This window comes from Castor canadensis, chromosome 12 (assembly GCF_047511655.1).
Source record: "Castor canadensis chromosome 12, mCasCan1.hap1v2, whole genome shotgun sequence".
Taxonomy (NCBI): Eukaryota; Metazoa; Chordata; class Mammalia; order Rodentia; family Castoridae; genus Castor; species Castor canadensis.
Window position 1 is genome coordinate 125,799,975 of NC_133397.1, and position 27,647 is coordinate 125,827,621.

Below are 27,647 nucleotides of genomic sequence, written 5' to 3' on the forward strand. Positions count from 1 at the left end.
GTTCTCACAGTGTCATGGTGCAGGTTACTACTCAGAGCTGTGTCCAACCTTCCCAGCACCTAGCATCAATTCCCCAAAGACCAACTGTATGTCAGTGCCCTATTGCATGTGTTCTCACTGCAGAGTAAAGAATGTTCATACATGGAAGACCATGAAATAGTAATAAATATTTGTCATTGTCACATAATGTTAATGTATCCCTTGTTTTATTTCATTCAGGTCAACTTATTTATTTTTTCTGTATTCAGTACTTACAACAATCATAGTTTGAGATGTTATATCTGACTATACTCATTTTACCAATGAACAGAATGAAATAAAAAGGGCTCTATGCTTGTCTAGGTGACATAGGAAAGAGTATGGAAAGCCGGTATTTCGACCTCATTCTTTTGTTATACCACCCTGCTTCTTGAACATATTTAAAATAAAATGATTCCAAAAAATACAAAAGAAGTAGGTGAAGTAAATCTTGGGTAACCAATGTCGACCTGTGTCTCTTGATGGAGGTTCTCAGCCCATTGGAGTACTTGCTTGTAAATCCTTTGAATGACGTTAGCACATTTAGTAAATATAATCTTCCTATGTCTATATTCAAGTCTGTCTAGCTATCCATCAATTATTTGTGAAAATAATGAGCAAAGCCCTTTTCTGTAATATTAGAAACCCTCTTCAGAGTGAATAAGCAATAATTTGAGTGTTTTGTGCTAGCTTAGATTCTCTACCTTTTCCAAATAAAAATCAGATACCTTGCTTGCTATGGCAAAGCTACTTGTGATTTTCCACATTTCTCTTTATATTAGATTTGCAACCATTTCAAAACAAGAAATAAGATTACCTTGAAATTATTCCCATCAAGAATTGATCCAAATCCTTTAACCCAATCATAAGATCATGATAAGGTGCAATGGTTAGTATCTACATCTAAGTTGTGAGTCTAGTAGAATTTAAATTTCATTAAAGAACAAAAACTTATCATAAATAGCCTAAAAAATGAATTTCAATATTCTCTTCTCTGTAGCTAATATTAAACATTGGTTTAATAGCTATTATTCTACTTGTGCTACCAGAACTATTCGTAGTAATGATATACTATTTTAAAAAAATTACCATAACTGAAAAGGTTTCTCAGGACATAATGGCATTTTATTTATGTGTCTTTTCTCTCAATTTCAACTTCCCTTCTGGGTATTTTAGCAGACAAGTTCTGTAGGCCTGCAAGTGTATAAATTACTCATTCTTTAGCCTTTGGTAATCAGACTATGGAAATTTATCAGATAAAAGGCTACTGGAAATCTATGATGTTTGTGTGACCCTCACCTAAATTCGAAAATAATTATTATGCACTGCTATCAGACATTACAGATGTCTCTAACGAGATTGGGACATTAAAAGACATTTCCTTTATACCTTTTTGCAGACACAATTCCTGCTGATAAGCAATGCTGGTGAATATCCACAGATGAGAGTCTTAAGGCCATCAACCCAGCTCTGATTTTGGAATTTCTTGAAAACTTTCAAAAACACCCTCATTTTTTGAGAACTTTTTGAAATGTCTTCTGCAATAAATTTATTTTTTAAAATAAGTTACTACACATTTAGTCAGCTACTTACATCTTACTCCTACTTGTTATCGAGCAATTTGAGACCTGTCTTCTGCTAATCTAAAGACACAGAATCACCTTTGACTAATTATTTACTTTTTACTTTACAACTTTGTAGGAGAAGCCAAAAGGTGTTTGTCCTTGTCCTCTGACTCAGCTTTGGTTTTCCTCTTTAACCTGCCCCTTCACTCTTGAGACAAGGGTTCTACAAACTATTCTACAGGTCAAATTCTGCCTCCTGCCTGTTTTTATGCAGCTTATGAGTTAAGAATGAATTTTACATGTTTAAATTGTCTCAGTCCACTCAGGCTACTGTAATAAAACACCACAGACCAGTTAGCTCATAAACAACAGATGTTCATTTCCAGCAGTTCTGGGGGTGGAGAAGCCTAACATGATGAACCTCTAGCTGATTTGACGTCTGTAGAAGGCATGTTTTCTGACTGGCAGTTACTTCTACCTCCATCTTCAAAGGCTGGAAGGCAGGAGGAATCTTCACAAGAGCACCAATCCTGTTCATGAGGGCTCCACCCCCATGACCTAACCACCTTCTAACACCTGTCACTACTGATTACGTTTCCAAATAAGCATTTGAGGGACAAAATGGCATAAATGGTGGAAAAATTTAAAAAGGGTATGTGTCACCTGAGAATTAAATGAGTGACAATAAGAAAAAAGCAGCTCGTCAATACACACATGCACTCATGAAATTGTAAGTTTAGAGTCCACAAAGAAATTTTCATTAGAACACAAACATTCTCATTTGTTAATTTTGTCTGTGACTGCTTTTATGTGACAGTGGTGGAGTTGAATACTTTTGGCAGTCATCATGTTGACCGCCAACCCTAAAATACAAGGTGCCTGGCGTGTGACAGCAGGTGTTTGTAGTTCTTGCTCCTGCCCATCATAAGGACAAATTCTTAAGTGCATAGATCACTCTTCTGGTTGCACACCAGACAGATTTTTTTCAATGCGCTACTATACTTTGGGATTTCAGCGATCTCTAAAGCATTGGGTATGGGATGAAAATATTTCTGTCCTTTCTTCTGTTCTGGGTTCTTATTTTATAATTGTTTTATTGAAATACATGTTAAAAATTTACTTTTGTTGATAAAGTACATGACCAAAAAAATTTGTAGGCTTCTGATCTACATGAATAGATCCTGATCTGTCTCTATAAAATGTTAGTACCCATGTAGGTGTAGTGGTAAATATGTACATGTACATTATAACAAAGATATTTGGGTATATATATATATATATATATATATATATATATATATACATATATATATATAAAATGTAATATCTACTCTATGTTATATACCAATAAATGTGTTGCTTTATAATATATTAATATAATTATTAATATATAACATATTGTATTTATATATTATTATATCTATATGTTAGTGTTCTGCAGGGTTTTAATGGGAGATGTATGAAGAATTTCAGTCAACAGGTTTATGGGTAATGGATGATGGACATTTATGCTCAACACCTCTGCTATACTCAGGTGTGTTGTGAATCACTAGGAAGATTTACCTTTTGATCTTCCCCTGTGCTGACTTGGTCACATGACTGCTTCACACGCTAGAGACCACTGGTGGATAGCGAGCCCTCATTTCAGAGGGGTTTACGACACTTTGTTGCACGTGTGGCAATGGAGATGATAATTGTAAATCATGGTGCATATATAAGCTATCTTGGAAATGCTTTTATCAACCTTGGCGTCCAGGTGCCTATCTAGTGACTGAATTTATTGCCACTTAAAATAATTTATTGTAATCATTGCTATTTTGTTCACTAATGTTGAACATACTGAAAATCAGACTGTGATTGCAACTCAAAGGAAAACTGACCATCATGATGTACAGAGGGGGCGAATTTGATCAAAATACATTATATACATATATGGAAATGTCACGATGTACACTAAATGTATGCTAATAAAAATATACTTAAAATGACCTTCAAAGCTACTTCAGTAAGCTTGTAATAGGATCTCAACTCTGTGTTTTGCAAAGTGGCAGGAAGATTATTTCTACATCAGCCTATAAGAACATTTATTTTTGAGATTACCCAGTTTTTTCTTATCAGTACAACTCTTTTTTTGTTAGGATTTTGATTATGCCTTTTTAGAAGTTGTAATTATAATAATTGAGGTAATTTGTTACATAATTAAATGGAAAAATTGCTACAGTTGATACTGTCTTTCGAAGGGTAGATAGATGAGAAAATACCTCTCTCAGAACTCCAGGTTTGAACCAACAAGCAAATACATTTGCTTTCTGGTCTCTCCGTAAAGAAAATTTTTTGTCATTTGATTTTTTTTCCTGCAATGTCTACAAGAGGGTCTCAATCACTGAAATAGAACCCTATAATGAAGAACACATTCTGGAAGTCCAGAATTCTCTGGAGTTCTTTGTTTACCTGGCCACTTGCTTTTGTTTTGATTTTAACACATGAAACCTTTTCCTATGAAGCCATGTTAACCAGCTCTAACATGATTATTCCTTATGGAACCAAAAACAGTTGAAGAACTTTAGAGGACAGAGACAGGGAGTTTTTCAAACGTCCTTCAGTCTACTCATTTCTATTTCCTCAAAAGAGGCTGGTGCAAAGCAGTTGAGAGTTTAGAATAGCTTTGAAAGCATTTATTGTTCCAAGTCTAATTTTAACCTTGTGATGAAGATTGCTTTTTGTATTCAGTTGAATGTGATCCAGTAATTGTTTGTCAAGGCTAAGTGCTCCAGGACACATTTTTTAAATGGTGTTTTGTAATTATAATACAAACATCTTTATGGCCTAATATATGAAAGAATGCTATCTAGTAGGGTACTAGAATTATGAGAAAACAGACTTTAAACTTTATTAATTTAATTATTGAACCAAATAGCTGCTCATCTTACACTGAGGGGAATTTGTACATATGCAAAAATGAATGATTTCTTGTGAAAGGAATGGTTTCTCAGAGACTAAGTTTTCCTCCATCTTCCTGAATCTTCCCATTTTAGTTAGTAGGACATTGGTGGAGAGGATTCCCCAGGACAGCCAAAACTTAAACACGTTATCCGAATTGATTTTAATATAAGTTTATGATTACCTCTACACATGAATTTATGGCAGTATCTCCAATCAGAAATGTTTCCAAGCTGTGTGTATGATTCGTAGTTGTGTGGAGAAATGACTTGTTGCTATTCTCATTAGTGTTGGCTGAAAGCGGTGTGGGGATCAAGTCATAGAACTGTATCATTTTGTTAAAGGAACAATTAGAACAAGTATCCTTTCTAAAATCTCACTCAGAATCCTACATGAACGGAGACACGAATGTTGAAACATTCCATTCTTGTCTTGGAGTCTTAGACTGCTGACTCCAGAGTACTGCCACCTTCTGCTCCCGTTTTATTTTTTTTGCTTGAAAACTGTGTTATCTTATAAAAATCCAGGTGCAGTGGCTGACACCTGTAATCTTAGGTAGGAGGCAGAGATCAGAGGATGATAGTCTGAGACCAGCCCAGCAAAAAGTTCATGAGACCCCATGTCAACAAATAAGCCAGGCATGATGATGGGTGCCTATTATCCCAGCTACACAGCAAGTACACAATTGTGTGGTCCAGGTTGACCCTGGCATAACTCAAGACTCTATTTGAAAAATCATGAAAGCGAAATGGGTAAGGGATATGATCAAGTGGTAAAGCACCTGCTAAGAAGTGGAAGACTCTGAGTTCAAATCACAGTGCTGCCCCTCCCAAAACACTATGGCATAGCAATCCTATAAATGAATATTTAAATATCAGCTTTCCCGATCTTCCCATTATCCTCTTTTGCAGTCCGACTTAATTTCCCTTTTTCTTCTACTTCTGCCACATCTCTAAACCTTTTCATCATCACATTTATCCGAGATGCTTTTCAGGTAGCATTCCTACTTACAAGATCGAGTTAATTAATTCCTTTCATCTAATCAAATTATGTCCATTCTCTTGTTTACTCCAGAGTATTTAAGGTTCTTTCTTCCCAATTATTACTTACCATTTTTAGAAATTCTTCTTGCCTGCATTACAAGTCCACATGTATCTCAGCATTGTGTTCTTTGACTAGTTTAAGCATTTTAAACATTTGTTTCACAGTTTGTATCTGATCAGCCCAGGGTTTACATTTTTGGTAGGTCTGATTTTGTATTTCTCTTCCTAGTGACTCTCGTGTTGTCTTTCTTCTCATGTCTTTAGTTGTTGCTTCTTTTGCAGACTGACATCCCTTAGCAGTTTACTTATGGGAAGTTTTGGAAACCTGGGATAAAGTGCTTTCCCTAACAGAGCATTTGACATTGCTTCTACCAGTAACTTAGAGACATTGTGATTAGGAACCACTCTTAAACCAAACATTAGGCTAGAGGTCTGGGGGCCCTAAACAGGTCTGGATTCTGGGAAGAGACTTATTTTTCTTTCATCCATCATTAAGACTAAGAAGGGCAAATGGACTTGTAGTTATTTTCTAGTACGTATTTGTTGTTGGTCCTCTTCATAGGTTGAGGCTTCCAACGAACCTACCACCATACATGGTATTCTCTGACTTCCCTGCTGTGTCGAGTGTTTGTCAGTGGTAGAGCTCAGTCTTTGGGCCACCAAGGATTGGCAGAAATCTTGAGGGCAAACAGTGCTCTAGAGTCACTTTGCTGTCTGGATCTCTGCTTTCTGACTTTTTTCCAGATCTCTCAGAAACTTTGTTATTTTGACATCAACACATTGTGCGTCTTTTTAAAAAATCATGTTTGGTACATATTTTCTATATTGTAAGGAGATTCTCTCAATATTTTGTTAGCCCTATGTCAGAAATGGAAAACTCCTCTGTGATTCTTCCAGATGTCCTTTGAGTAGTCCCTGTCTCATTTATAGTGGCTCTAGGATATAACCAGGGGGTTTATGCAAATTTTATAAAAAGTAAGGATTTTCAAAAATATTGACCATTTTCAATAAAAATTTTGTCCTGATACTAGAAAGTAATTAATCATTATTAGAACTGACTCATTGTTATACCTTCACAACTGCTGTTCTGGGTCATAAAAGATTTCTTCAAAGCATATCACATGATCATCTTATAAGCAGGACAGCAGAAATTTCTAAGTTAATTACAGTTTGGCAGAGTATATCCAAACCTCTTATCTGAACAGTGAAGCCAATAATTTAATCAGTCTGTCTGTTGATTAATCATGTTCTAATCCATCTGATATCAGCTCTGACAAAGCTCTTCATCTGTTTCTTGTAACACTTATCTGTGTGAATGCACAGCTGCTGTGAGCTATTGGTATTAATAACCTGAATAAGAGATAGGACACAATAGATTCCCAAAGCCTGCAGAAAAAAGTTTGAACTCCTTCAAACAGTCATTCAAGACTCTCTATAATCAACCCAACTCCATGTGAGATTACCATCCTCACTGCTGGTTGCTTTCCCAGTTGTCACCTATATACTAAAGTCACTCACTCCTGAGATCTCATGACTTCTGTGCTGGCTGGTGATTTGACAAACTAACAAATATTTACTTATCAAATTTTACATGCCAGGTGTCTGCTATATTACTTCACTTCATATCCTGCCACTTTTCTGTAGCATAGTGATAGTTCCCCGGGTCAACTGTTGAGAAGTACAAAGAGAAAAGCAAGTCATCTTTAGGGTCTAATCTATAGTCACAAACTCCTGGACGAAAGAGCCAAGATTTATGGAAAGACAAAAGGCTGCATGAGTCCATGACCCAATATTTTATCAGCCATACACAAATAATATTCCGAATATTAACCTCCATACTTGTGTAGTCCATGACACCAGATCCTCTAGCTGGTTGACACTGTTTAAGAGAAGGACATTGCTAAGGTGAACACTAAAAGAAGGATCATGTGAGTAAAAGTTCTTCCTTAACATGCAGAAGACATTCAGTACAGTTAGTTTTGTCTATCAGTCCCCTTTGGAAGCCTAGATGGGTCATGACGGTTTGCCATTCCATTGTAAAACACAATGTGTTGTTGTTGGTTAGCCTTTCACATCTTCTAATATTTTACCCACTTACACAGGGATTCCTCCCAGTCAGTTCAGCCCAAAACTAAGATGGAGTTCCATTTTGTGTTGCCCATCTTCAGCATTCCAACACATTGGAAAGGCACACAAGTTCCCAATTTAGTCAAAACATGGGAGAACTTCAAAGTGTTATTAGAATCTTGATTTTGCTTGGTGTTGAGCCACAGGAATATAAAACGGATTATCATGGTAGATTCAAGATTGTGAAGTGTTTCCATTCTACAAAGTAACTGCTTTGTCTGATGGACATTTTCTTAGTGAACTGTTCTATAGCCCTGTCCTTATAGTATTTCCTTCTATTTCCTTCTCAAGTTTCTATTGTGATCTCACCCATACTAGTCCTTACCTAGTATGTTCCTCTATTACCATTTGATAAGCTCTCAATCTTTCCATTTTTGCTTATAGGACTATCTATGTAAATCCTATTTAATTCTGTACTACTAGATACAGCTAACTACGTAAGGGAGGAATATCTAATGCAAATTAAGTCCTTCAGAGAGCCTTTGCCAGTAGTGGTTAAAATTTGACCTAAAAGATTATAAGTTGGGAGGAGTAGTTAGACCTAAGACTTAAAAAATTTGTACCTGTCATATGCACACCTATGGATTCAGGTGAAGGAAGGCTTCTGCAGAGAGAGACACACATGAGCAGAGAGATGTGGAAATAGAAGAGATAGAAACATTCCTACCTGAGGTACAGCTTTATTTCCTTCCTTACATTACGTAAAATACTCCTTTCTCTTGAAGTAAATACACCACAGTCCACATCGAATTTCTTAAGTATTTTACTCGTTCACGTTCTGGGATATTTCTGGGATATATTTCTGGGATATATTTCTGGGATATTTCTGGGATATATTTCTGGGATATATTTCTGGGATATTTCTGGGATATATTTCTGGGATATATTTCTGGGATATATTTCTGGGATATATTTCTGGGATATTTCTGGGATATTTCTGGGATATATTTCTGGGATATATTTCTGGGATATATTTCTGGGATATATTTCTGGGATATTTCTGGGATATTTCTGGGATATATTTCTGGGATATATTTCTGGGATATATTTCTGGGATATTTCTGGGATATATTTCTGGGATATATTTCTGGGATATATTTCTGGGATATATTTCTGGGATATATTTCTGGGATATATTTCTGGGATATTTCTGGGATATATTTCTGGGATATATTTCTGGGATATATTTCTGGGATATATTTCTGGGATATTTCTGGGATATTTCTGGGATATATTTCTGGGATATATTTCTGGGATATATTTCTGGGATATATTTCTGGGATATTTCTGGGATATTTCTGGGATATATTTCTGGGATATATTTCTGGGATATATTTCTGGGATATTTCTGGGATATATTTCTGGGATATATTTCTGGGATATATTTCTGGGATATATTTCTGGGATATATTTCTGGGATATATTTCTGGGATATATATTTCTGGGATAGCAGTTCCTACTCTATTTTCCATGTAGGTAAATGTTCATGAAATACCTGGGGGAATTCTGCCACTAATTACAGTTCTGAGTGCTATCTTTATACAAGACATTAGGATATCAAAGATGATTCATTGAAAACAAATACTCATCCTACTCATTTTGCCCCTCAAAAAGTTAAGTAGAGATTGTTTGGATCGTTATTTTGGAAACAATCAAATATTAATATACTTAGTTCATAAAGTAAATAAAGTGTTGGCGAGTTTGCTCATAGCAGTGGCGTTGCACTAGAAAGAGGACCAGTATCAGTGTTGGATTCTATTCTTAATATTCCCAGGGTAGTAGCATGGCAGGTATATAATCATGGGATCAAATTATGTAACAACATATTTGTTTACAAAGTGATTCTCCTCTCTTATGGAATAATGAATTGTTAGATCCTACAGATATATGGAAAGTGTATACATGAGATGTATGCACATATGGAAATATATGTATATACCTATATATGTAGAATATGTATTTATATATGTATGTGTATGTGTATATATATATATATATATACATATATATGTATATATATACTTGGTGGTGCTGGGGTTGAACTCAGGGCCTCACACTTGCTAGGCAGATACTCTATCTCTTCAGCCATGCGGCCAGCCCTGAAAACTGATATATTTCAGAAGAGAATTTGTCCCAGATTGCCTTTTCATTTTTGAAATCCTGATTTATAAAAACAAATCACTGAAACATTTTTTGTCAAAAAATTCATAGCAGAAGCTTGGAAATTAATGAAAAAGAACAAAGATTCCTTAGATTTCATTACAGGTGTTCAGGTGAACTGATAGAACCTCTTTTCTAGACTGTGATGACGGGTAGTACAGTACATCAAGGTCATGGAACACATTTATTCTGCCACCACTTACCAGGTTTGGAATTAAGCTTCTTGGGGGTTGTATGTCCTAATGCCTTTACAGCTTCCCTTGCTCACCCTCCACAACTTCTTCTGCATCTTCCTTCCCCAAGAAGGGACTTCTATTCTGAATTAATTTTAGTTACTCCCATATTTATGTTTATAGTTTACCACATTAGTCTGTTTCACTAAACAGTACATTGTTTGATGTTGCTTGTTTTAGGTGTCATATTCTACATTTCTATCACTGTGGTAAAAAGAGCTGTGGTTCACTCTGTGAATTTTGTGTACATTTTTGTCTAACTTTTTGGACTTCACTTCTCTTTGCCATCTCTAACCAAGATATTTCCACAAAGTTTTCTTTTTCTGTTCACTGTGGCCATGATAACTGTCTTAACTCAGCAGTAACCATGGAACCATTATGGGGTTTTTTGTAGGCTAAGAGAGGTCAAGTAGATGAACTTAAACAAACAAATATGATCAGTCTATTACTATTTAAATCTCTTTACTAATGCTAAACAAATCACTACATCTTTTCCAGGGTTAAGAGGTCACTAACATTTGGTTCTGTCAAGGTAGGAACGCTAGGACAGAATGCAGAGATGTCACAGGCACTTTCTTTCCCATAATCATCTATTTTAAAAGTCTGAACATTGTCGAAGCACCAAAGATCAGGGTTACAGCAATTTGTCTTCCTTATTATAGAGAATGAACTCTTATCTAGTCTAACTATTCCTGAATATGTTTATTTTGTTATATTAACTCCCTAAAGCATTACTAATATGACTTTGCTATTAAATATTAAAGCAAAATATTCTCTTATGAAATCATTCTGAAATTCTAGAATTCCCAGGTCAAAAGTGTTAGTAAGTTATTACCCAATTATTGAAACTCTAACTCGAATCGTATAACCAAGGCTAATTGGTTGCACCCACATTTTCATTCATCTTTCACTTAATTTAAAAATTCTACAAAGTCTAAAGTCAGTAAGGGAAATTTTTAGCAAAGTAGTAACAAAGATGACTCAAATTATGAAAGAAAAACCATGAAATACAATTTCTATTGCTCACTTACTTCTGGATGACCATATAAGAATTTTGCCACTTTAGTTGAACTTGGAAAATGCTGATTTTTTAAATTTCTATGAAGTTGGTAATTGACTCATTGGTTCACAATTGTACATGGTAGCTATCTGTAATTTAAATAGCTGTAAAGGGATCTTTTCATCTTTGTTTGAATTAAGGAAGGGAAAAACCTGGCCTGCTTAAAGAAATATTCTGTCATAAGTCACTAAAAGGATGGAGCTAGTGGAGTGGCCCAAGTGGTAAGAACACCTGTCTAGCAAGCATGAAGCCTTGGGTTCAAACCCTAGTGTTGCCAAAAAAGAAAAATAATCAATAGGAGTGTATAGTCTCTATTTTAAAATTTAAAAATTTTTTTATTTTCCTTGTGCCTCCCGTTCATTATCTTGGTTGAGAGATATTTGTATATTTGCAGTTTAACACAGATTGTAGAAAAGGGAAATAAAGAACTTCAGCATTAGCAATGAATTGAAATCACAGTAATGCACAAAGGAAAAATCCTTAGCGATGCATCTGTGAGTTCGAAGGCATTATTAAGAGGAAGAGTGTTAAAAAGCATTTTCTGTGTTGTCCTCTGGCTGAGCATTGCCAGCTTAGTGACCTCTTTGGACAAACATGTTGGTGGCCTACTTGTCATTTGGAGAGTTGCTCGACATAGCACATAGCTTGGAATTTCTGGACCTTGTGGGGTTTTTGGACATAAGTGAAAATCTTCCATTCTTCTTTGTTCTGTAATACTAAAAAGTATAGCTCTAGCATAGAACCCAGACACAAAAGGGAACAACGATTAAGGTCCTGATGGGCTCATCAGCTAAGAAATACCTAGGTGTCTGTGGACCAGGTTAGGAATTCACGTGAACCAAAACAAAAATCCCTATAATTCAGATCATATCTGAATGTGGTCAGTGGATCTGGGCCCCAGTGATCAGGAAGAACTCTGAGTTTTAGAGTGTTCAGGCCTGTGTATGTCCTGTCACCACCAGGCTACATGGGACTGGGCAGGGGGGAGATCAGGGAGAGGTCCCAGTAGCACAGTACTCTGATACAGGATTTGTCATGGTGGGGATGGTGTGCTGGGTTGAACTGCAGGAGAAGGAGTCACTGGGGGATGAGGGAAGCATGTAGAGACCCTAGCTCTAGAGGAATGAACCACTAAAGACAGGACCCTCAGCACCTGAGCACTGCACCTGTGCTAGAAATTTGAATCAGGCCCCAAGTACTTGTCTATCTTGACGATTCAGCAGCACCATGGGACCAGCAATTAAAACCTTTCGTTCCCATGCCACAGGACAAGACTTAGTCTAGGACCTAGAATTTAGTCTGGGCTCTTTCAAGAAATGTCATTTGAGCTGGTGGAGTGGCTCAAGTGTTGGAGCACCTGCCTAACAAGGGTGAGGCCCTGAGTTCAAACCCCAGTACTGCCAAATAAAAAGAAAAAACAAAAAAGGGCTACTTCAACTCCCTTCTTAAAAAAAGAAAGAAATGTTATGTGTGTATCTACTACGTCAGGCTAATAGCATGTATAAAATAGGAAAAAAGATACAGTTTCTTCTCTTATAAATGCAACCCTCTAAGAAAGGTAGACTCAAGAACATAAACAATTAGAGACCAGGCATAGTGGTTCATGCCTGTAATCTCAGCTGTGTGGGAGGTAGAAGTAGGAGGATCATGCTCTGAGGCTGGCCTGAGCAAAAGTACAAGATCCAATTTGCAGAACAAGCTAACGCATAAAGGACTTGGGGCGTGGCTCAAGTGGTAGAGCACTAGCCTAGCAAGCATGAGGCCCTGAGTTCAAACCCCAGTACTGCTAAAAAGAAAACACGCATAGACAGTCACAGTAAAGGACGGCAAGAGCACCATCTGAAGGCAGACCTTGTTACAGCGTCGTGAGTCACTGTCCTGCTCATACTTGAAGGATTTGGGAAGAGCAGAAAGAACTGCTAATATCTGAAAGATGATCAGGAGTGGGGATGTCACCCACACATGAGTCTGCCATCTTGAGTGTTACTTCCAGATCAGCGAGTCTCAAAGCAGTCCTGTAGACCAGGTGCCACATCTCTTACAGGCTCAGAGCACAGACTCTTCACACAGAATGACTCCTGGCCATGGGCTTCTATACAGTGAGCATAGTGTGACCTGGGGTGGATTTATCTAGGCGAAAAGCACTTGGGATAGTGGGTAGAGCAGAGGAGAGGACATGAGGCTCGCAGGCTGTGACTCTGGAACTTGGAGCACAGAAGAAAAATGTTTCCAGAGCTGTCTTCTCAGACCCAGTTGTACAGAGAACCTACCCTGTGAGCCGTGCAGATCACCGGGAGAGACGCAGCATGCACATTCAGACATTTGCCAGGATGGGAATTTGACCCAGGCTTGGCTTTCCACAGTGAGTCTGTTAGTCACGGTGCATCAGAAGATGGTCTAACACAGCTTCTCAACATCAGACCAAAGGAAGACCGGTGGTGGTGCACACAATTACAATAGAACCCGAATGGCTTCATTAGTAAAAAAAAAAAAAAATCAACTGGCATGATTCCTATAAGTTAAAATGTACATATTTAAGGAGGCTTATTGTAACATTTATATCATTTATTTTATAGTATACTAATTCAAATGTAAAAGTGAATGTAAATTACCAGAAATTAACATGCAATGTGAAGAAAAGTCCTTTTATCCTTTGCAACTGTAGCATTTGGCAGACTCAGGAATAAATAATCTTTTGTGGCAAGGCTATGCCTTATCAAACATATGCAGATCAGCACTAATTAATGCTAATTAAGGTTTCCTGTCTATCTAGTTGGAAAAACGTCCAAATGTTATGAAATCCAGTTAGTATGCCTATTACACTAATTGTTTTATATGGGGTGGTTCTTAATTAAAATATGTAAATTGACCTTAATTGCTATATACTAATGTGGGTTCATGTTATCTCACTAAAAGTGACAAGATGGTGAGGAGGGGTACTTAAAAGACTAATTCTGATAAATCCTTAACTAAATGACCTTTACTCAAAATTAATTTTAATTGGAGGTTGGCAAAAGAAACATTTTTCCTCCTTTGTTTCTTTTTAGTTTAAGGTAATGGGAGAATGTTACTGGTCTTTGTTAATACAGCTTTAGAAGCAGTTGTGATTGTTAATTACGCTTAACAAGCAAGTTAATTTTACTGTTTACTGTTTATACTTATCACGAAGTTACTGATATCCTCATTACTATCTTGGGAAAAGTGACTTTCTTCTCACTGACTGTGAGCACGTGGTCACAATACTATAGATACTTTGACCCAGTTAGTTTGTTAAAATATGTGTTAAAGCTTGATGAACCACTATTACTAATTATGTTTTCCTTGACTGATTTACTTTTTTGCATTGGTTTTGAGGAAAGTTATAGATACTTTTCTTATTGGAGCTAAACTGTGATTGGAGATACTTAGATTAAGTTGGCTGAAATAATATTTTTGCATTTTACCTATTATGTTTTTATTTATTTTTTAATAGCAAACACACTAAACTATACATTCTCCAAACCAGTGTGGATGAATTTACATATTTTCATTTTCTCACTGTGCTAACCCTAGAATTTCAGGAAGCAATTTAGCTAAAGCTAACAATTTTACCTTTGTATTGGGAAGTGGTACATGTTCAACTGTATAAAGTATGTTAAAGACTCTTCTGTAAAACTGTGAGAAGGGACTTGGTAAAATATTGTCAGATGGAAATGAGCATATAATAAAGATGATAGGGTTATTATTATTATTGTTGTTATTTGTCAAAAGGAGACCCATTATCTTTCCTCTTTCATCAGGACATCGTGACAAATGTTTCACCCAGAATTGTCCGGGGAACCACCTCTGGCCCCATGTACGGCCCTGGCCAGAGCTCCTTCCTCAATATTGAGCTCATCAGTGAAAAAACAGCTGCATATTGGTGTCAAAGTGTCACAGAGCTAAAGGCTGACTTTCCAGACAACGTAAGTGTGATTTAACATCTGAAACAAGAGAATCGGCATAAGTTGGTGAATGTTTATTTAAGCATCCAATTCATAGGCTTATAAATATTAATGTGTATAATATATTTTATTAAAGAATCTGCCAGTTACATTGCTGATGCATAGAAAGATAAAACAGAAAAAAAGCTCAAGAACTCATAAAAATCTCCACAATGTGAGGTTCTGATGTAAATGGGTGCCATGAAGATGGAAGAGGTATCTACATAGGCAGAAGGAAGAGAAATGAAAAACTCATTTTATTGGGTCGGTTTTCATTGTATGTGGCTGGTATTTATGAAGGTGGTGACCTTAGGAAGAAATTGCAGGCTATAAATCACTTTAAATATAAACCTGAGGCTGAAGCAGAATATCTTATGTAGTTTATTTATAATTTTCAGTGGAGATAATTTACCAAATAATTTTAACACCCTTATACTAAATGAGTCAACTATCTTTATAAAATCTTTTTGCTTTAAAGAACCATGCACAAACATTGCAGTAAAATCAGGCTTAAGTGGCATTTTCTCATCAAAAGTTTGGTTAGGGTTGTTCTTAATGTAATTTGTTTGTTCTCTCTCTCTCTCTCTCTCTCTTTCTCTCTCTCTACCCTCCTCTCCTCCTTCAATGAGCTGGTAATGAATGCAGGTTGAGGTTTTCAGCAGTGTGTGTATTTATGTTATGGACAAGATTTTTCTACAAAGACAAAAAACAATACTTCAGTATTCCACTAATAAATATTTTAAACATTACTTAAATGTTTTTAAATCTAATAAAGCCCATGAATGTTTGCCTATAAACTGATGGATTGCACACTCTTACAAGGGAATGTAGCTCACACACTATTGCTTGGCCTATTAAGATTTTTCTTTTAGGCAATTGTTTCAGTGTTCTCTCTTACCTTAAAATAAAATATAATCACATAAAACAAATATAGTTTATCTCCTTAAAATAACCCTTCAGATATGAAGGGTGCTATCAAGACCCATCTGAACTCATCAGCTTCTGCTTAGTAGGAATTTTTCACTTTCTGAGGTTGATATGTGATCATCTCTACTGTGACACAATGAAGGCTACATGACAATGATGCCAAGCTGTTTGTTATTTGAAGGACTCATATCTTTTGGTAAGTTTTTCTCAGAATGACAAGGACAGAACATGACCAAATGTAAAAAGACATATGAGTATATATTAATTCAAAGTATGGAGTACTAGGTGCTAGGTGATGAATATGTAATAATAATAATAATAATAATGAGCACTTATGTACTTCTTACTCCATGATAGACACTGTAAAACTCTACATATTTTAAACTCACTGGATCTTTCAACGAGTTTATAAGATAAGCACTATTATATACCCACTTTCACAGATGAAAAAACCAAGGCATACAGAAGTTAAGGATTTTACCCCAGGTTGCATACCTATTGTATGATAAGGTTAGAATTGAACTTGAAATTTGTTTTTTATCATCTGTGCTGCTGTGTAACAATACTGTTCTGTAATACACCTACCTTTGTTGCTCCTAAAAATTCAGAATTTGTTTTTAGTGCAACATAAAACCAGTATGACTTCCCAAATATTGCTTTGATAGTATTTAGAGAAGCCAGTGTGTCTAGAAAAACTACACATTTATGAAAATAACTACCACCAATGACTTGCCTAACACTCACTTGATACTTTCTGGCATCTCTTAGGCAGGAGTAAGATGTTACAATAATGACCACCAAAAAATGACAGTAAGTGGACAAGAAAGCTGAAGTGAAATCCCTTGTTTTGTGATTCCACAGTCAAGGAAAAAGAAAAGACACATTTAAATGTTCTTTTCAATTTCCCTGGCAACAATTTTCTTCTCTTAAAATGCTTGTGTGTGTGTGTGTGTGTGTGTGTGTGTGTGTGTGTGTATGTATGAGAGAGAGACAGAGAAACAATGCATGATTTTTCTTGCTTCTAATTCTTTCCCCACTTAGATTATGCATTAGTCTTTTCCTGTATTTTTAGAACTAACTTCTAGCATTTTTACTCCCCAGATCAAAGATAACATTTTAAATACAATTAAAATGGCATTCCCATTTGAACCCACAGAAGTAATGCATGGGCACCTACATATTGCCATGCTGAGAAGAGACTGTCCCCTACTGTTTGGGAATTATTCTGATCCAAACCCAATGAGCTGAAGGAAGGAAGGTGACCCTTCATGTTCCAAGTTTAATTATCACCCTCACCGGTTTTCCCACATCATTCTTGAGGGCTGGGCTTCCACCTCTAATGACAGAGATTGGATAATTCAACCCACTGTGGCAGCTCTAAGCAGGGCTCAGTTCTCTGAAAAAGAAATTGTGCCAGGGGCATGTTGGCCCGGTAATATCAGCAGCTAGTGTCTGTTCCCAGACGGGTGGACACTGGTTGACCATGAACCAGAGGAAACAGTGAAGGAACATCTTAAATACAAAGGCAACAAGACATGACCCTCTGAAATGTAATATAAGAGCTTGTTTCTTAATCATTAATGCTAACAGTGCCTACACTCATGCAAGACCTCCACATGGCTTTCAAGCTTTCCTTTTATTTATCTGAGAATTAAATTTGACACACTCATCATTATAGTGACAGTTTATTACTAACAGAATTTTTTGTTCCTAAGCTGAGACTTCACAAAGCTCATTATAAAATATACTGTATAATTAAGGGCTTACGGAAATCAATATTTAAGCCAATCACTTCACTAGACTGTGAAAGCCTTATAAGTCATATATTTTAGACTTCAGAAAATTTTTTATCAAAAAATATGTGCTGTGCTTGGTCTGAAGACACTGGTGTTTTCTGTCATTTGTGGCAGCAAAAGTAAAAGTTAGGCAAAAGGCAGGGACTGAGCAGTGAATCAACTGGTGAAGACAGACTGAGGAATGGTGGCTTTGTTAGAGAAATCAATAGAGAGAGAACGACTGATACATACATATAACTTTATTACAGTGTCATCTCATTGCTGGCAAACCCCTTCTCAGTTCATAACAGAAAGAACAGCGTCACACATTTACGTTCAAGGTGACTCAGAAAAAGTTGATGTCCATCAGCTTTCTTGAACACGTTTACTGATCAGTAGCCTCTAAATACAGAGTTCTTAACCTTTTTGTGTGCATTGGACTCTTGGCACTCTGTGAAAACCAAAGAACTTTCTGAACACTGTTTTGAAAGCAAGGGACAAAACTCTTGAGATTCCCATCACTTAAAAGTAAAATTATCAAAATAATATTATACAATATGTCATATAACAATAAATGTCACTCTTTCATGAGCATGAAATAATGCATTCCAGAATCTCCTAAGGACTGAAATTTCAGTGTGGTTGTGAGCATAAGTGCTTGAGATATCCACAGCAACCGCCCTGTACCTCTGTGGCTCCTGCATCTGCAGAGTTACAGGTTATCAATACTGCTACTATGATTTGTTCCATTGTTGATTGAGGAATAGTAAATTTCAGTAGGATCTTAGTATGAAATAAAGGTCTATATTTTTTCCCATCCAAATTCAAGGATTTCCTCTGTTCTGTCAAGGTTCTCTAGAGGTGAGCTTAGAAAATCATGTCTAACTGTGCTAGAAATCTCCTGGGAGCTCAAGAATTAGGCACTGTCCTGGTTGACCTATTTCAGAAATTCTGGCATGGGTACAATGAATGCTCACCTGTGTATATGTATATGTGTACATGTGTAGGCAAGTATGTATGTATGTACACAAATGTGTATGCATGTGTGTATTTTTAATAAAGCTCATCAATTGATCCTGTTGCATACAGAATCAGCACTACTTATGGCCTTGACACACTGTTAAATATTTATAAAACTCCTACACCAGAACTATTTGCTAAGAGCATTTTCTTTGAGCCAGACATTGTGCTTCATGTACTCGTGCATTCGTGAAGAAGAGATTTTTCCCATTTTTTTACAGTTGAGAGTAATAGCATTGAGAGGCAGGGCTGTTCTGGGGGAACACCACTGGGAGTGCAGGCACCAGCACTGGAAATCTTCCCATATACCTTAAGGTCCATCTGGTCCTAAGTAATCCAAGAAATGAAGAAGATATATTATTCTAATTTTTCCATACCCTCTCCATCAAATGGGCACTCTCAAATACAGACTTTCATAAAAGAAATAAAGTATTTTTACTTGACAAAGAATGAAGTCCTTTCATTTGCCTATTATTTTGTCCTTAGTCTCCACTCAGGACATTGAAAAGAGCACAGCTCTTTTTCCTTTGCAATGATACAACTGTCTATAGAAAACAATGTCAGTGATTCAGTTTGGACCTACATTTGAATTGTTCCCTGGCCTCACCTTAAATTCTATATTCAAAAATAGGGAAGGTGAAAGACTGAGTCAGATGTAGGTGTCTTTTGAGGAAAGAAGATGCTCATTCTTAACCAGTGGACATTCCATGGCTCCATGATGGCTGCCTGAGCATAAGTGGGTGTCCTTTCTTTTTAAACTCTGTATAATTAGGTTCCACTCTTTGGAAATAGGGTGGATATTGTTACTCATTCAATTTCTTTAGAAAAATAAAATTTAGTAACTGATGAAACTCTAACATATCTGTTGGGAGACCAGCAATGACCAGTACAAGGTAGGTATTTACTTCTGTTTCTGATCACAGAACTTGTAGCACATGAATTTCTTTTCTTAATTCTTCTCTCCATATACCCCAAGGACACTATTCACACACAGAAATCCCAGGGTCCCTATGCGAAGGGACTCCTTCTTCACTCTCTCTGAAATTTTTCAAGTTTGCCAAGTCCTTGTTTCTATCAACTTGTACATGCTGATTTAAAAAACCAAAAATTAGGAAACAGCCTCCCTTCCTTACCAAATTCAGAATGAATCTTAGCTCTGATTATTGAGTGACATTATTTTATTGACATATTTAAAGCTCCATCTTGTTTACAAAAATAAAAAACAAATTACAATAAAAATGGAAATTTTAAAAGCAAAAGTGGGTGAGAAAAAATCCTTCCATGCCCATATTCTAACTCTGTTCTCACTTTTTTAGAGCTTATATAGTCCAGAAGATAAAGCAGGATGCAGTGTCAGGATGGATTTGACTCTCAGTCTCTTCTCTGACTTGCTATTTACTGATGCTCTCAGCTTCAGCTTCTCCCTGTGCAATAACAAAACCTGTCCTCAAGGTCATGAAAATTATACATAGCATTTTGAGATATGCAGTTACTCACTAAGTTCATTATATTGCATAAAATACATCCACACATTTTGCTTTTAGTTCCAATTTAAGATATTATTTTCTGATATATTCTGAATGGGAGATTTGATAAGTCAAAGGCAATGGCATGGTTGTAGCTCCTGAAGTATATTGCCCAGCTGCTTCTTGGAGACTGTGTGAACGAATGGTTTATATAAAATCCATGTCTTCAAAAATATTTTATAAATTAACAATTAAAATAACTCAGTAATTATGCTTTTGTAGCAATCCTTCTGAATTTTATCTCATTATATGTCATATATGTGCAAGGTTTCCTGTCTAATGTTTCATTCATTTCACTTCCTTGCTTTACAATAATTTCTTTATCTCACATCACAGCTTCCCATTAAAGTAACACTGAAATAGTGACAGTTACCAGCAAAGAAAAAAATTAAAATGTGTTTAATTATACAAAACAAGGACAGTGAAAATGAACTGGAACATATGAAACAGCAAGCTTACAGTGTGGTTGGCTTATGGCTCCACATTACAATTATTTCCTTGAGATAGAATGTTCTGAGATTCGTAAAAGAAAACTTCAGCTTCAGCCCAGATGAAGTAATGGGAAATGAACTTTTATTAATTGAAGCAACAAAAAACTTATAAAACAAGTTTTTAAGACCTCGGGCATTGGACAACAAAGTGTGGTAATGAAGGTCACTATGAGTACAAAAGAAAGACCCGCTCCACTATTGCCCCAGAGAGAGTTTTAAGGGCAGAGTTGAGGAGACAGCTGAGAGTCCAAAGAGAACCAAGTGCCTAGGATTAATAAAATAGAGCACAGCGAGAGTGCCGGAGAAGGTGGAGGATTGATTCCTCTTGAGTACCTAGCAGAGTGTAAATCAGCTCATGCATGTGGGAAAACTGTAAGAGTCTGAAGAAAGGAGCTGTCTGAATGGATTAGAGGAACTAATACATGGTTTTTACATAGATCTGGGAGTTGTGGCAGACTGGAAAACCCCATGATCACAAGCACTGGGTGGAGAGGAAATGAGTCCTAATTCAGTATTGCAGAACAAGTAGCCCTAGGATGACCACTGTTTTGTCATGCCCAGAAAACGTGAAAAACCAGACCTGAAAGATCAAAGTGTTTCCAAATAACTTGGCTGCAACCCAAAACAAGACTTGACAATATTTATAGGAATAAGAAAAATCTAGTACCAATCAAGATAAAATTCACAGTGTCTTGCATCCATTAAATATTACTTGGTCTGCAAACAAGTCGGAAAATAGAACTGCAAACAGTGGAAAATCAGTCAATGAAAACCATCCCACAGCTGAACTGGCATGATGTTAAAATTAGCAACTGCATTAACTCTCTTATGGTAACTACATTTCACGTGTTCAGACAGCTAAGAAATGAAAGATACATAAAGAACCTAAATCAAAACTTTCAGATTTTAAATGACATTCAATGAACTGAATGATAAATGTAGTAGATGTTGTGGACAGAATATTTGGCATTACAAAAGAAGTGATTAGTAAATATAAAGACACCATAATAAAAATTACCATAAATGAAACAGAGAGACTGAAGGGGGGCTGACAGGGTAGACTACTTTCCTAGTCAAGGGTGAGGTATTCAGTTCAAACCCCAATACCACAAAAGAAAAAAATAGTGAAAGAGAGAGAGAGGGAAAGACATCAGTGAGCTGAGGACAACTACAAGAGACCTAATACATCTAATTGGAGTTCTCAAAGTAGATTGAGAGCTACAGACAAAAAATATTTGAAAAAGTAACAGCCCAAATTTCCTGTTTTTGCTTAAAACTACAACCATTCTCTAAGCAAGATAATCTTGAAGAAAATCACATCGAAGTAACACATCATAATTAAACTAATCAAATCAGTGATAAAGCAAAAATCTTAAAAGTAGCTGGGTGGGGGAGATGCATTTTATACAAGGGAACACATTTAAGGGTTGCTTAAATTGATTCATTGTGAGAAACAATGCAAGCCGGAGGGTACTAGAATAATGTCTTTAAAATGCTGCAAGAGAAATAAATGATAACTGTTAATACAGACTTCAAAATCCAGCAATAAATCTTTCAAAAATGTGGCTGTCATAAATAATTGTTTAAACACAATAAAAGGAAGGCTATACTACAGAGAATGTTAAAAGAAAATGTTTTAGGGAGAAGGAAAATGATATCAAGTCATAATATGAATCCACATAAAGGAATGAAAAGAAGAATTTGTAACCCCGGGAGTAACTTCATGACTTTTGTATTTATTATCTCATTTTAGGAGAGAATTGGTTATTTAAAGAAAAGTAGACTATCATTAGGGGTTATAACACATGTAAAGGTAAAATGTTTGACAACAATGGTGTAAAAGTTGAGAGGGAGGGAATGAAAAGTACTTCTAAAGCTTCTAGCACCACATATAAAGCTTTACATTACTTGGAGGTAGACTATAATAATTTAAAGATGTTCTAGGAGTATCATAAAGAGTACCTTAAAGATACTATAAACTCTAAAAACCACCACTAAAATAATGCAACCAAGAGTTATAGCTAAAAAAGCCAAGGCTAGATATAAAATAGAATCTTAAAAAATACTCATTCCAAAAGAATAGAGGAAAAGAGATTAAAGTAGAACTGAGACAAGCAGAAAACTGATAGGAAGTTTATAGAGTTAGTCCTAACCACTCAGTGATCTCATGAAAAACATCGCAGTCTAAAAAACCTGTTAAAAGGCAGAGGTCATCAGAGGTGGATCTTCAGAAGCAAGATCCAAATGCTTTGTGTGTACTACAAATGACTTTAAGAATAAGGAAGCAAATAGAAAATTGAAGCAACAGAAAAAGATATTCCATGCCAACACTAATAAAATTAAATATCACTATATTAATAGCAAAGTAGGTAACCAAAGCAAGAATATTACCGGGAGGGACAAAGATCATTTTGTAATGATAAAATGGTCAGTTCACCCAGAAGTGACAACAACCCTAAATGTTCATCCACTTAATAACAGAGCTTCAAGGTATATGCAGCAAAAGCTGATCGAACTATGAGGAGTAATGGAAAAGCCTTCAATTACTGTTGACTGTTCATGTACCACAGCCAGCAATTAATAAAATAATAGGATGAAGCTATCAGAGATTTGAAAACACCACACTGACATTTGTAGAGCACGTCATTCACTGATAATGTAATCAGTATATAATAATCATATTATAGTCTTTTCAAGTGCATCCAGGACATTTAGCAAGATAGAACTTATTCTGGGCCATCAGAGAAGTCTTAATAATTTAAAACTAATTCATATCTCACGAAGTATGTTCTTTGATCACAACATAATTGAATTAGCATTAATAAAAGGAATTTATTTGGAAAATACCCAATTACTTAAAAAAACAAGTAATATAAATTCTAAGTAACCCTTTATCAAAGAAGAAATCATATGAAAAATCAGAAAATATCTTGAACTAAATAAAAATTAAAATGTGACTTGTAAAAATTTGTTGTATGCCATAACTCATGAGGAAAATTATAGCACCAGTTGTTCTAATACATGGACAAGGGAAGTCTCAAATTCATGACCTTATCTTTTACATTTAAAAGCTAGAAGAAGAGCAAAGTAAATTCAGATGATCTAATAAAGAGGGGGAAAATAGAAAACAGAAAAAAACAATATTGGAAATCAATGATGGCAAACCTGGTTCCTTAGCAGACCATTATCAATAAAACATTAGCTATACTGATCAGGAAAAAAAAAGAGAGAGAAAGGAGGGATGTCAACTGCCAGTATGGATGGAGAATGAAAAAGGCAACTCCTCTGCAGGTTCTACAGGTCCTAAAAGAAATATAACACAAGGTGGTGGACAACCTCGTATAAATTTTGATTCATTAGCTCAGGTGACTGGGACAAACCTCCTAAAGAACACAGACTAATTTTGCTCAAGAAGCAATAGATAATATTAAAGAAATTGAATTTCAACTTCAAAGTCTTTCCATGATGAAAACTTCAGGCCTAGATGGGTTCACAAGAGGAATCCACACACTGGTAGAATAATACCAGTTCTATATTCTCTTCCAGAAAGGTAAAAAGTGGTAATAACTCCTGACTTCCTGAGACTGAGGAGCTAGCATCCTGGAACCACAACTCATGAAAGACAGTAAGAGAAAAGAAAACTATGAACCCAGGTTCCTCACAAACAGAGGCAAAGCTCTAAGCAAATTTAAGTAGTATTTTTTAAAAATAGTGTGTTATCATCAAATGAGCTTCAATCCCATGAATTCCAGATAGGTTGAACATTTGAAAATGTAATTCACATAAGTAACAAACTCATTAATAACAATACTCACACAAACTGTATAATCATCTTGATAACGCCAACAGAAGAAATCCAAAATCTCCTAATTAAAGGTAGTACAACCTCTGGGTACGCGAAAAATAAAAGCTTAATTTCTCAACCTAATAAAGGACGTCTGCAAAACTTAAAACTATTATCATACGTAGTGGTTTTTGGAAGCATAACAAGATAAGGATGCTCTCTGCAACATCTGCTTTTCATTAGGATAGACATTCTGTCCTCATCAATAAGGAAAAAAAAAAGGAATCAGTTTACAAAATGAGCAGTAAAACTATCTTATCCATACATGATGTAATTGTCAATGTAGAAAACTTGATGGAATGGATTCCCACCCCCATCAAAAAGAAACCCACCTACTTTATTTGTAAAAGCAGGCAGCTAGCCCACAGGTTGTTACTTTCAGATTTTTTTTTTTAATATTGTCTCAAAATACTGCTTATCTTCCTTACTGAGATTTTTTTGCCACTGCCCTAATTTTAATTTCTGCACTTGAAATAATTACTTAACTCCCCCCATCTTTGACTTGCCCTTGCCAAATACTACTTTAAATAATAAGTGGGTTTAAATCCTGCAAGGTTGCAGGATTTAAGATCAAAAGTTATAAAAAGTGTAGTTTTATGTAACCAATTAGAAACTGATGTAAATATATCTTTTAAAATAGCATCAAAAACATAAAATAGGGATAAATCTGACAAAAGATATGAAAGACAGAAACAATTGAAGTGGCAGTATACTGATGAGAGAAGCTGAAAGTGACCTCATTAAATGGAAGGGTTTACTATATTCATAGAACAGGGAAGTCACTGTTACGATGTTGAGTCTCCCCACATTTGGCTATGGATAAAGTACGATCCCAATAAAAGTAAACAGGTTTCTTTGCAGACCATGACAAGATGAAAAATTCACATGACAACAAAACAACTCTTATAAAACACATCCTGAACAATAAAGTTGGGTAATTGAAACTTGGGAACTTGAGATTATTTTAATTATTCAAGAATAGTTAACTAATTTATTACGATAATCAGGATAGTCTGTCTTAGCATACAGGTAGACAAATAGGTCAATGGCATAGAATGCAGAGTCCTACAAAAAGCCCACAGATCAGTTGTATGAACAACTGAGTTTTAAAAGGTCTGAAAAGGCAATTCAGTGTAGACCATATATAGTGCCTTCAATAATTGATGCTGGAAAAAATGGATCAATAAGCAACAAAAAGCAACCCATGATTCATATCTCACATGCTATATAAAAATTGATACAAAATTTCATGGACCTAAGTGAAAGTAAAGCTATAATATTTCATGAATAAGAGAAAAATCCCTGTGACTTAGGTTAGGTAACTATTTCTTAGATACTTATCAAAATCATAAAAAAAATAGGACAAGTGGATTTCATTCAAATCAAAAACATTTATTCTTCAAATCCATTGTTAAGAAAAATGAAAATAGAAACCACAAATTAAGAGAAAATATTTGCAAATCATGTATCTGATAAAGGACTTTTACTCAGAGTATTTAAGATACTATCTAAAATGAGTAATAAGGACTCAAAGAAGGTCATGTGTGTGGTTCATAACTTCAGCTACTTGGGAGGTGAGGGTAGGAAGTAGGAGGGCCAAAGCCAGGACTCTATGTGAAAATCAAACTAAAAGACTAAGGTCCTGATTCAAGTGATACAGTGCATACCAACTGAGCAAGAGGCCCTGAGTTCAAACCCCAGTACCACAAAAACAAAAGAACATAACAACAACAAAAAAGACCCCAAAACAGCCCTCCTTATTCGGAATAAAAGATTTTAAACAGAAATTTCACCAGAGATTATGGATGAAAAACTAAGCACATGGAAATGTACTCAACATTTTCTCAGCAGAGAAATGCCAATTTAAATCACAGTGATATGCTACTCTATGCCCATCAGATTATCTGCAGTTTAAGAGACTGGTCATACCAAAAACTGGAGGCAATGGAACAGGAAGATTCATAGACTGTTAGTACCACTTTTGAAAATGCTTTGATACTTTCTTATCAAGTGAAACAGACACCTACCATGTGAACCAAGAGAGGTACTTACCCAAGAGAGACAAAGCATTTGCCATACAGAGACTTGTACAGGAAAGTTCATAGGTGGTTTATTTGTAATTAAAAAAAAAGAAAAAAGAAACAAAGACAAGGACAAACACTGGACACTGGGACCAACCCAAATTTCCATCAACAGCTGACATAAACAAGTTGTGGTATATCTGTACAATGACATATATGCTTTATGATGCTGTTATAAAATAATAGAAAACATGAACTAATATTTAGTGACAGATATGTATCAACAGATGCCTCAAGGAGTGACGTGTACAGGTGTTATAGACTCATATGGAATTCTTTTGGCAAAATAGACACATTCGTTATCTTAATTGTAGTGATGAGCTCAATGTATATCCATATGTTCAAACATATAATTGTGCATTTTAAATATGTATAATTTATTGCCTGTCTTATATAACCCATCCCAAGTTACACTGTATGGATCATACTACCTATGGGACTATACTTCTGTAAGTCTGTTTAAAACAGCTTCAACTTAAAAGGATGATAGTACTGCTCAAGACGTGTGTCCTGGGATTGAATGAATTTGAGTTGGTTTTCAATGGCGAACACCTGTTACCCAAGTCTTCAGTCCCTCCCCAGCTCCCCATGCCACCAGGCCACTACTACCTCAGTTACAGGAAATTATCTAGCATGTTAATCAGCCTCACTTTGATAGGAAGTCAAGGAATTAATGTGAAGTCAAAAATTACCTTCTGCAGTATTAAGAATAAAAGAAATGTTGGTTGGAGCTTTAAGCTTTTGGCTTTGTGAGAGATTAAAATGTTGGTGGTTCATGTCATTCAGTCAAAGAAAAATCTTAAGAAAATCCGTCAAACCTTTTAAGACAGTCATTATAAAAGCATTAACTGGTAACAACATACTCTCTCTCAAAT

At 35.8% G+C, this 27,647-nt stretch overlaps 1 protein-coding gene across 4 annotated transcripts in view; it reads left to right on the top strand.

Annotated features, from left to right (window-relative positions):
* The window catches only part of Dpyd (dihydropyrimidine dehydrogenase), a 798,376-nt gene that overhangs the window by 465,652 nt on the left and 305,077 nt on the right, over positions 1-27,647 (top strand). For all 4 annotated transcript variants that reach the window (XM_074050934.1, XM_074050937.1, XM_074050935.1 and 1 more), the window contains one exon: positions 14,926-15,090. In XM_074050934.1, coding sequence (XP_073907035.1) covers positions 14,926-15,090 — 165 coding nt within the window. The remainder of the gene's footprint in view (positions 1-14,925; positions 15,091-27,647) is intronic.